The sequence below is a fragment of the Salmo salar genome, unplaced genomic scaffold (genome assembly GCF_965601325.2).
Source record: "Salmo salar unplaced genomic scaffold, fSalSal1 ptg000257l, whole genome shotgun sequence".
Lineage (NCBI taxonomy): Eukaryota > Metazoa > Chordata > Actinopteri > Salmoniformes > Salmonidae > Salmo > Salmo salar.
Window position 1 is genome coordinate 1762501 of NW_027675339.1, and position 12500 is coordinate 1775000.

Genomic DNA, 12500 nt, shown 5'->3' on the forward strand with positions numbered 1-12500 from the left:
AAAACATGCTAACCTCTCACCATTGCCAATAACAGAGGCTACAACAAAACATGCTAACCTCTCACCATTACCAATAACAGAGAATACAACAAAACATGCTAACCTCCCACCATTACCAATAACAGAGACTACAACAAAACATGCTAACCTCTCACCATTACCAATAACAGAGGCTACAACAACACATGCTAACCTCTCACCATTACCAATAACAGAGGCTACAACAAAACATGCTAACCTCTCACCATTACCAATAACAGAGGCTACAATAAAACATGCTAACCTCTCACCATTACCAATAACAGAGGATACAACAAAACATGCTACCCTCTCACCATTACCAATAACAGAGGATACAACAAAACATGCTAACCTCTCACCATTACCAATAACAGAGGCTACAACAAAACATGCTAACCTCTCACCATTACCAATAACAGAGGCCACAACAAAACATGCTAACCTCTCACCATTACCAATAACAGAGGCCACAACAAAACATGCTAACCTCTCACCATTACCAATAACAGAGGCCACAACAAAACATGCTAACCTCTCACCATTACCAATAACAGAGGCCACAACAAAACATGCTAACCTCTCACCATTACCAATAACAGAGGCTACAACAAAACATGCTAACCTCTCACTATTACCAATAACAGAGGCTACAATAAAACATGCTAACCTCTCACCATTACCAATAACAGAGGCCACAACAAAACATGCTAACCTCTCACCATTACCAATAACAGAGGCTACAACAAAACATGCTAACCTCTCACCATTACCAATAACAGAGGTTACAACAAAACATGCTAACCTCTCACCATTACCAATAACAGAGGTTACAACAAAACATGCTAAACTCCCACCATTACCAATAACAGAGGCCACAACAAAACATGCTAACCTCTCACCATTACCAATAACAGAGGTTACAACAAAACATGCTAAACTCTCACCATTACCAATAACAGAGACTACAACAAAACATGCTAACCTCTCACCATTACCAATAACAGAGGCTACAACAAAACATGCTAACCTCTCACCATTACCAATAACAGAGGATACAACAAAACATGCTAACCTCTCACCATTACCAATAACAGAGGATACAACAAAACATGCTAACCTCTCACCATTACCAATAACAGAGACTACAACAAAACATGCTAACCTCTCACCATTACCAATAACAGAGGCTACAACAAAACATGCTAACCTCTCACCATTACCAATACCAGAGGCTACAACAAAACATGCTAACCTCTCACCATTACCAATATGAGAGGCTACAACAAAACATGCTAACCTCTCACCATTACCAATAACAGAGGCTACAACAAAACATGCTAACCTCTCACCATTACCAATAACAGAGGATACAACAAAACATGCTAACCTCTCACCATTACCAATAACAGAGGCTACAACAAAACATGCTAACCTCTCACCATTACCAATAACAGAGGATACAACAAAACATGCTAACCTCTCACCATTACCAATAACAGAGGATACAACAAAACATGCTAACCTCTCACCATTACCAATTTTATTTATTTGTTTCACCTTTATTTAACCAGGTAGGCAAGTTGAGAACAAGTTCTCATTTACAATTGCGACCTGGCCAAGATAAAGCAAAGCAGTTCGACACATATAACAACACAGAGTAACACATGGAGTTAAACAAATGTAACCCTCTCACCAGGCTTGAATATGACTCTCACAACATTAACATATGTAGAGTATCTCAGCAGCATGGGACTTTAGGTGAGAAGGACATCTCCAATAAGAATTCCTATTGTAAACTATCTAGGGTTATGACAATAGGGTATTAACTTCAGATGAAATGATTATAGGTTTCTGTTATTGAATCAGGATAAACCATCCCGTGCATTAAATTAAAACAATTAATGACTCCACCAAGGCAACATACATAATGTTCCATATGTGTATTAAAACATTTTCAAACACAAATACATGTTCAGACACAACATCAAAAGAAATAAAAAAAATAATAAACCCCAATGAGTCGTGCACAACCAGTGTCCAAATTAAGCACCTCACATTGTGGTTACTCACGACTTGGTAGATATTCCCTCAGCGAAGTATGGCAGTTCCATGCAGGTTTCCTCACAAACTCCAAGGCAAGCACAGCGACACATGCAGACAGTACTCCTTAGTAACCGATATCCCCATGGCAACACGAAGTCGTTAAGCTTCCCAAGCAATTATCTCCCGGTGTCACACGATGCTAGGCTAACCTCTAGCTGTCTAATACCTCCACGACGAGACGGTAGCTTCAGTCTTTACTAAGTTTTAGCTAAATTATAACAACTCTTTTATTAAATAAAACATGTATTTCCCTTCATGTCTTAGTAGCTATGGGTTTTGTTGTAGTTCTGTTGTCTTCTTTTATAATTTTTCTTCACCAACCGTCCTGAGGTAAAACGTCCATCCTTTCATCAACGTCTTTTTCCCTCCCGTTAACCAGGTCAACTCCCATTGGCCACAACTTAACAAGCGACCTTATTGCTCAAAACGGAAACTTCAAAGTAAAACAAACTATTCACTTATACATTAAATAAATATTTCTTCAAAAAGCATAATGCATTAACAACATTACAGTTTAGGAGCAATTCAATCATCTTTTAAATATAAAACCAATTAATTATAACAAATAAACTCAATACTTGGTTCAAACAAGAGTATTACACAAACATACAGTCAATAATACAGTAGAAAATAAGTCTATATACAATGTGAGCAAATGAAGTGAAATAAGGGAGGTAAAGGCAAAAAAAGGCCATGGTGGCAAAGTAAATACAATATAGCAAGTAAAACACTGGAATGGTAGATATCAGTGGAAGAAAGTGCAAAGTAGAAATAATGGGGTGCAAAGGAGCTAAATAAATAAATACAGTAGGGGAAGAGGTAGTTGGGCTAAATTATAGATGGGCTATGTACAGGTGCAGTAATCTGTGAGCTGCTCTGACAGCTGGTGCTTAAAGCTAGTGAGGGAGATAAGTGTTTTGAGTTTTAGAGATTTTTGTAGTTCGTTCCAGTCATTGGCAGCAGAGAACTGGAAGAAGAGGCGGCCGAAGGAGGAATTGGCTTTGGGGGTGACCAGGGAGATATACCTGCTGGAGCGCGTGCTACAGGTGGGTGCTGCTATGGTGACCAGTGAGCGGAGATAAGGGGGGACTTTACCTAGCAGGGTCTTGTAGATGACCTGGAGCCAGTGGGTTTAGCAACGAGTATGAAGCGAGGGCCAGACAACGAGAGCGTACAGGTCGCAGTGGTGGGTAGTACAGTGGGGGAAAAAAGTATTTGATCCCCTGCTGATTTTGTACGTTTGCCCACTGACAAAGAAATGATCAGTCTATAATTTTAATGGTAGGTTTATTTGAACAGTGAGAGACAGAATAACAGCAAAAAAATCAAGAAAAACGCATGTCAAAAATGTTATACAATTATTTGCATTTTAATGAGGGAAATGAGTATTTGACCCCTCTGCAAAACATGACTTATTACTTGGTGGCAAAACCCTTTCTTGTAGTTGGCCACCAGGTTTGCACACATCTCGGGAGGGATTTTGTCCCACTCCTCTTTGCAGATCTTCTCCAAGTCATTAAGGTTTCGAGGCTGACGTTTGGCAACTCGAACCTTCAGCTCCCTCCACAGATTTTCTATGGGATTAAGGTCTGGAGACTGGCTAGGCCACTCCAGGACCTTAATGTGCTTCTTCTTGAGCCACTCCTTTGTTGCCTTGGCCGTGTGTTTTGGGTCATTGTCATGCTGGAATACCCATCCACAACCCATTTTCAATGCCCTGGCTGAGGGAAGGAGGTTCTCACCCAAGATTTGACGTTACATGGCCCCGTCTATTGTCCCTTTGATGCAGTGAAGTTGTCCTGTCCCCTTAGCAGAAAAACACCCCCAAAGCATAATGTTTCCACCTCCATGTTTGACGGTGGAGATGGTGTTCTTGGGGTCATAGGCAGCAATCCTCCTCCTCCAAACACTGCGAGTTGAGTTGATGTCAAAGAGCTCCATTTTGGTCTCATCTGACCACAACATTTTCACCAGTTGTCCTCTGAATCATTCAGATGTTCATTGGCAAACTTCAGACGGGCATGTATATGTGCTTTCTTGAGCAGGGGGACCTTGCGGGCGCTGCAGGATTTCCGTCCTAGTGTGTTACCAATTGTTTTCTTGGTGACTGTGGTCCCAGCTGCCTTAAGATCATTGACAAGATCCTCCCGTGGAGTTCTGGGCTGATTCCTCACCGTTCTCATGATCATTGCAACTCCACGAGGTGAGATCTTGCATGGAGCCCCAGGCCGAGGGATATTGAAAGTTCTTTTGTGTTTCTTCCATTTGCGAATAATCGCACCAAATGTTGTCACCTTCTCACCAAGCTGCTTGGCGATGGTCGTGTAGCCCATTCCAGCCTTGTGTAGGTCTACAATCTTGTCCCTGACATCCTTGGAGAGCTCTTTGGTCTTGGCCATGGTGGAGAGTTTGGAATCTGATTGATTGATTGCTTCTGTGGACAGGTGTCTTTTTTAAGTTGCGGTTAGGAGCACTCCCTTTAAGAGTGTGCTCCTAATCTCAGCTCGTTACCTGTATAAAAGACACCTGGGAGCCAGAAATCTGTCGTGTCATTGGGGTACCATTAAACTGAAGACATGTTTATCAATTAACTCCCTGTAATTATTATCACACGATTAAACTGATTAATCGTTTAATTGTAATTAACTCGGAGATCGAGGCACCAAGGAGAATATTCAGATTACAAAGCTATAATTTTCCTAATATAACTTTCCTCTACTATAATATTATAGTATAGGCCGATTATCTTCTGGTTTAAATGGTGTATTTTACCTCGAGTCCAGTCTCATTCCAAACATCGTAAATTGTTGTATCTGCACGAACCCAGTCTTTACTAAAATCATCCATACATCAATTGTCTTAAAATCATTTATTTACTACACTAAGTAATTAACAGAAAACATACAAACAGTAATTATCGTCACAAAGGATTGGTATAGTAATGTGCCCTAATGGCTAACAGGCATGGCTGGTCTGTTAGACAATGGGTCATAAACGGTCAGCTGAGAATGTACACAGAGTTCATTAATATTAACAATTGACAATTGAAGGCTCACTCATTCGGGAACAATTGCAATCAATATATATTTACGCTCATGTGTCGTCGTCGGGATCCTTGTTCGAGCGTCGTTCTGTGGAGAGTTTTGTCTCTCTCTCTCTCTCGGTTAGAATGGATCTTTCAAAGCGACATTCATTAATGTTGTTATAGAATGGATGTTTCGTTGGTCTTCGCGTTCGATGATATAATTTACTTAGCTGCAGACTAATAATTAATATCAAAGACTTGTTCTTATTCTGTCGGTATCAATAGTCTAAAAGTTAACCACATGGTATGGTTCACTTTCAGTAAAGGAATTGGATGGTAAAACCTATTGGCCATGGAGTGGAGGCCTGGTCTGAAGAAATGTAAATCAGGGTGGGTTTTATAGTGACCCTTGAACAGGCTTGTGAAATGACGCCTGGTCTTGTCTGTGTCCCTTGGGGGGCGTGCCGATGGCTGAGTGAAGCTTGGTACAGAAATCCAATTCTATCACATTAACATCAGTACATAGCATCTCAATGTATTACAAATAGCTTTATCCTTATTAATACATTTTATACAACCATTATGATGCAAGTCTTAACCTGTTAGGGCTAGGGGGCAGCATTGACACGGCTGGATAAAAAACATACCCGATTTAATCTGGTTACCACTCCTACTCAGTAACTAGAATATGCATATACTTATTACATATGGATAGAAAACACCCTAAATTTTCTAAAACTGTTTGAATGGTGTCTGTGAGTATAACAGAACTCAAATGGCAGGTCAAAACCTGAGAGATTCCTTTACAGGAAGTGGCCTGTCTGACCATTTGTTGAACTTCTTTTCCATCTCTATCATTTACTAAGGATCTCTGCTCTAACGTGACACTTCCCACGTCGTCCATAGGCGCTCAGAGCCCGGGAAAAAACAGAATGTCGTCATTCCAGCCCCAGGCTGAAACACATTATCGCCTTTCTCAAGTGGCCGATCAAGAGACACTAGCTTATGCGCGTGACCCCGACCGCCCCCGCCTTTGGGATTTTTTCCTCTGTTTGCCGAAAAGGAGATTCCCTGTCGGAATATTATCGCTTTTCTACGAGAAAAATGTCGTAAAAATTGATTTTAAACAGCGGTTGACATGCTTCGAAGTACGGTAATGGAATACTTAGAATTTTATTGTCACGAATTGCGCCAAGCGCGTGACACTTCTTTACTATTTCGGATAGTGTCTGGAACGCACGAACAAAACGCCGCTATTCGGATATAACGATGGATTATTTTGGACCAAACCAACATTTGTTATTGAAGTAGCTGTCCTGGGTGTGTATTCTGACGAAGACAACAAAAGGTAATGAAATTTTTATAATAGTAAATATGATTATGGTGAGTGCTAAACTTGCCGGGTGTCTAAATAGCGAGCCCGTGATGCCTGGGCTATGTACTTAGAATATTGCAAAATGTGCTTTCACCAAAAAGCTATTTTAAAATCGGACATATCGAGTGCATAGAGGAGGTCTGTATCTATAATTCTTAAAATAATTGTTATGCTTTTTGTGAACGTTTATCGTGAGTAATTTAGTAAAATGTTAGCGAATTCCCCGGAAGTTTGCGGGGGGTATGCTAGTTCTGAACGTCACATGCTAATGTAAAAAGCTGGTTTTTGATATAAATATGAACTTGATTGAACAAAACATGCATGTATTGTATAACATAATGTCCTAGGGTTGTCATCTGATGAAGATCATCAAAGGTGAGTGCTGCATTTAGCTGTCTTCTGGGTTTTGGTGACATTATATGCTGGCTTGAAAAATGGGTGTCTGATTATTTCTGGCTTGGTACTCTGCTGACATAATCTAATGTTTTGCTTTCGTTGTAAAGCCTTTTTGAAATCGGACAGTGTGGTTAGATTAACGAGAGTCTTGTCTTTAAATGGCTGTAAAAAAGTCATATGTTTGAGAAATTGAAGTAATAGGATTTTTAAGGTTTTGAAAATCGCGCCACAGGATAGCCGTGGCTGTTACGTAGATGGGACGAATTCGTCCCGCCTAGCCTAGAGAGGTTAACCTGTTTAGGATAGGGGGCAGTATTGACACGGCTGGATAAAAAACATACCCGATTTAATCTGGTTACCACTCCTACCCAGTAACTAGAATATGCATATACTTATTACATATGGATAGAAAACACCCTAAATTTTCTAAAACTGTTTGAATGGTGTCTGTGAGTATAACAGAACTCAAATGGCAGGTCAAAACCTGAGAGATTCCTTTACAGGAAGTGGCCTGTCTGACCATTTCTTGAACTTCTTTTCCATCTCTATCATTTACTAAGGAATCTCTGCTCTAACGTGACACTTCCCACGTCGTCCATAGGCGCTCAGAGCCCGGGAAAAAACAGAATGTCGTCATTCCAGCCCCAGGCTGAAACACATTATCGCCTTTCTCAAGTGGCCGATCAAGGGACACTGGGCTTAGGCGCGTGACCCGACCGCCCCCGCCTTTGGGATTTTTTCCTCTGTTTGCCCAAAAGGAGATTCCCTGTCGGAATATTATCGCTTTTCTACGAGAAAAATGTCGTAAAAATTTATTTTAAACAGCGGTTGACATGCTTCGAAGTACGGTAATGGAATATTTAGAATTTTATTGTCACGAATTGCGCCATGCGCGCGACACTTCTTTACTATTTCGGATAGTGTCTGGAACGCACGAACAAAACGCCGCTATTCGGATATAACGATGGATTATTTTGGACCAAACCAACATTTGTTATTGAAGTAGCAGTCCTGGGTGTGCATTCTGACGAAGACAACAAAAGGTAATCAAACTTTTATAATAGTAAATATGATTATGGTGAGTGCTAAACTTGCCGGGTGTCTAAATAGCGAGCCCGTGATGCCTGGGCTATGTACTTAGAATATTGCAAAATGTGCTTTCACCAAAAAGCTATTTTAAAATCGGACATATCGAGTGCATAGAGGAGGTCTGTATCTATAATTCTTAAAATAATTGTTATGCTTTTTGTGAACGTTTATCGTGAGTAATTTAGTAAAATGTTAGCGAATTCCCCGGAAGTTTGCGGGGGGTATGCTAGTTCTGAACGTCACATGCTAATGTAAAAAGCTGGTTTTTGATATAAATATGAACTTGATTGAACAAAACATGCATGTATTGTATAACATAATGTCCTAGGGTTGTCATCTGATGAAGATCATCAAAGGTGAGTGCTGCATTTAGCTGTCTTCTGGGTTTTGGTGACATTATATGCTGGCTTGAAAAATGGGTGTCTGATTATTTCTGGCTTGGTACTCTGCTGACATAATCTAATGTTTTGCTTTCGTTGTAAAGCCTTTTTGAAATCGGACAGTGTGGTTAGATTAACGAGAGTCTTGTCTTTAAATAGCTGTAAAATAGTCATATGTTTGAGAAATTGAAGTAATAGGATTTTTAAGGTTTTGAAAATCGCGCCACAGGCTGCCAGTGGCTGTTACGTAGGTGGGACGAATTCGTCCCGCCTAGCCCAGAGAGGTTAAGCTGAGGCTATTATATAAACAGTTTTATGGTAATATGGCTATATTGTCTCTTCTGAGTATCACAAAATTGTACCAAGCGGACCAGTTCGTAGCTGGATTCTTCACCAATCTTCCATACCTTCTCCAGAACACAAATGTCGCTTGGCTCCCCAATTCTGTGAGTTGGAAGAATTTCCTGTGTCTCTCTATGGGCCATGTGGCCAGAGACTCCTCTTAGAGTTTTTACAACCCTTTCACACAGGGCCTGGGTGGTTGGGAAGGTAGGTTGGGGGATGGTACAAAGGGGAGGGGGTCAACTGTCCTTCCTGTACCCAAAGAGGCCAACGTCATGACAAATCTTTCTGATTGAGACAAAACGGATGGCACTGTGATAGACTGCATCTAATTTATTGAGTAGGGTATTGGAGGCTATTTTGTAAATGACATCGCCGAAGTCGAGGATCGGTAGGATGGTCAGTTTTATAAGGGTATGTTTGCAGCATGAGTGAAGGATGCTATGTTGCGAAATAGGAAGCCAATTCTAGATTTAATTTTGGATTGGAGATGTTTAATATAAGTCTGGAAGGAGAGTTTACAGTCTAACCAGACACCTAGGTATTTGTAGTTGTCCACATATTCTAAGTCAGAACCGTCCAGAGTAGTGATGCTGGACAGGCGGGCAGGTGCAGGCAGCGATCGGTTGAAGAGCATGCATTTAGTTTTACTTGTATTTAAGAGCAGTTGGAGGCCACGGAAGGAGAGCTGTATGGCATTGAAGCTCGTCTAGAGGTTAGTTAACACAGTGTCCAAAGAAGGGCCAGAAGTATACAGAATAACACCAATAACAGAGGGGGTCTGATCTTTGTGCCTCTGTAAATTTCTCATTCATCATCATTAACGATTCATTCATGATTATTCATAATCATGGTAGCATCCACATTAATGTAGAAGTGTTCAGAAACATCTTCTATTCTTACTGACAATACAAGTGAAGTGACTCCAAAATGACAGGACATTATTCACCATTCAGTTTCTATTAGGAAAAACATCATCCAAAACACAACCAAGACAAACTGCAAATGAATTCAACAGGTTTGTAGAATCACAATTGATGTAATCACTGCAGGCATGGATCATGGGACTAAATACTAAACTTATGAAAACTTTAATACAATATAAGTGAATTTGTCCGAATATGTACAACTTTTTCAAATGGGAGAACTAAATACATAAAGTGCTTTCCTTTCTTAACAGTAACACAGCTATGTATGAAAATACCCTAAAATAAAAGGTGACATTCTGTACTGTCACCTAATATGAAACATTCTATCTCAAATCCAAAATGCTGGATCATAGCACCACATTTAAAACTGTAAGCTTCACTGTCCAAACACATATGGTGTGGACTATGTGTGCCTGGTAAACACATGTGGATCTGGTGAACAGTTATCACTTGTTGACCAACTACAGGAATACTGACCTCAGCGTCTCCAGTTTACAGTGTGGATCCTCCAGTCCAGCAGAGAGCAGCTTCACTCCTGAATCCTTCAGGTCATTGTTACTCAGGTCCAGCTCTCTCAGGTGTGAGGGGTTTGACTTCAGAGCTGAGACCAGAGAAGCACAGCCTTTCTTTGTGACTCCACAGCCTGACAGCCTGCAACGAGATCATCATGACTTCACAAACACACTGGTAATTTAACACCAGTAGTGTAGAAGGACAAGGGTAGATGCATTTGGTTCATATTCCCAAACAACACATAGATTCATCTTCCATCAATGCATTTATTCAATATGTTTTTCAATATACATATTATAATACATATTTTTCTCCAAACATAATATTTCTTCCTGATGAATACTTCTTATATGTCATTTTATTTACTCACAGAGCAGCTCTGGAGGCTTTGACCACTGGCAGCAGCCTCAGAAGACCTTCCTCTGATCTGGAGAATTTCTTCAGGTCAAACACATCCAGCTCCTTTTCTGAAGTCAGCAATACAAAGGCCAGAGCTGACCACTGTGCAGGTGACAGGTTGGGTTCTGAGAGACTTCCTGATCTCAGGTAGCTTTGGATCTCCTCCACTAGAGAATGGTCATTCAGTTCATTCAGACAGTGGAACAGATTGATGCTCCTCTCTGGAGAAGGATTCTCCCTGATCTTCTTCTTGATGTACTTGACTGTTTCTTCATGGCTCTGTGAGCTGCTTCTTGTCTTTGTCAGTAGACCTCGTAAGTGCTTCTGATTGGATTCCAGTGAGAGGCCCAGAAGGAAGCGGAGGAACAGGTCCAGGTTTCCTGTCTCACTTTGTAAGGCTTTATCCAGGGCACTCTTGTAGACAGTAACTTCAGTAACTTCAGGCTTGTCTCTGAACAGCGAGAAAACGTATCTGAACATTGATTGAGGTTCATCCATTAGATTCTCATTGTTGTTGATGAATGAGAGGAACACATATACAGCAGCCAGAAACTCCTGAATGCTCAGATGAACAAAGCAGTACACCTTGTTCTGGTACAGCCCACATTCCTCTTTAAAGAGCTGTGTGCACAATCCTGAGTACACTGAGGCTTCATTGACATCAATGCCAGCCTCTTTCAGGTCTTTTTCATAGAAAATCAGATTGCCCTTCACTAGCTGTTGAAAAGCCAGTTTTCCCAGTGACAGAATGCTCTCTTTATTCCAGTGTGGACCTGTCTCTTCTTTCCCAAGATACTTTTCATTCTTCTGTTTGGTATGAAACACCACAAGGTGTGTGTACATCTCAGTCAGAGTCTTGGGCATCTCTTCTCTCTTATGTTCCAGCATGTGTTCGAGGACTGTTGCAGAAATCCAACAGAAGACTGGAATGTGGCACATGATGTGGAGGCTCCTTGATGTCTTTATGTGTGAGATGATTCTGCTGGCCAGGTCCTCATCACTGAATCTCTTCCTGAAGTACTCCTCCTTCTGTGGGTCATTGAACCCTCGTACCTCTGTCACCTGGTCAACACACCCTGAAGGGATCTTATTGGCTGCTGCAGGTCGGGTAGTTATCCAGAGGAGAGCAGAGGGAAGCAGATTTCCCTTGATGAGATTTGTCAGCAGAACATCCACTGAGGTTGACTCTGTGACGTCCCAACAGATCTTGTTCTTCTGGAAGTCTAGGGGCAGTCGGCACTCATCCAGACCATCAAAGATGAACAGGACTTTGTACTTGTCAAAGTTGGAGATTCTTGATTGTTTAGTTTCCATTGAGAAGTGATTCAGAAGTTCAATGAAAGTGTGTTTGTCCTCTTTCATCAAATTCAGCTCCCGAAAAGGGAATGAAAATACAAATTGGACATCCTGATTTGCTTTTCCTTCAGCCCAGTCCAGAATGAACTTCTGCACAGAGACTGTTTTTCCAATGCCAGCGACTCCCTTTGTCAGCACAGTTCTGATACGTTTGTCTTGTCCAGTTAAGGGTTTGAAGATGTCGTTACATTTGATTGCAGACTCTGGTCTTGCTTGTTTCCTGGTTGTTGTCTCAATCTGTCTCAGCTCATGTTCATTATTGACCTCTCCTGTTCCTCCCTCTGTGATGTAGAGCTCTGTGTAGATCTTATTGAGAAGTGTTGGGTTTCCTTGTTTAGCGATCCCCTCAAATACACATTGAAACTTGTTCTTTAGATTAGATTTGAGTTCACGTTGGCAAATCTCAGCAAGCTCATCTGAATCTAGAAATAACACAGAGGATATTAATATTACGTCTGTTTTAATGCCTACAGTATTGTAGGACTGTTATAACATTTTAAATTATACTAATTTCTTCACATATATAACTGTCTATATAAATGTGTAAATGTTTTCATAATGCATTACAGACT

General features: G+C 40.8%; 2 protein-coding genes across 2 annotated transcripts in view; one reads left to right on the plus strand and one right to left on the minus strand.

Annotated features, from left to right (window-relative positions):
* LOC145867291 (uncharacterized) overlaps positions 1-12500 on the plus strand; it is a 358109-nt gene that overhangs the window by 77810 nt on the left and 267799 nt on the right. The gene's annotated exons all lie outside the window — the stretch shown is intronic.
* The window catches only part of LOC145867282 (NLR family CARD domain-containing protein 3-like), a 4337-nt gene continuing 1509 nt past the window's right edge, over positions 9673-12500 (minus strand). Inside the window, exons 2-3 of the mRNA XM_082971351.1 lie at positions 10544-12350; positions 9673-10311 (exon numbers count right to left, since the gene is read on the minus strand). Coding sequence (XP_082827477.1) covers positions 10122-10311; positions 10544-12350 — 1997 coding nt within the window. The 3' untranslated portion in view covers positions 9673-10121. The remainder of the gene's footprint in view (positions 10312-10543; positions 12351-12500) is intronic.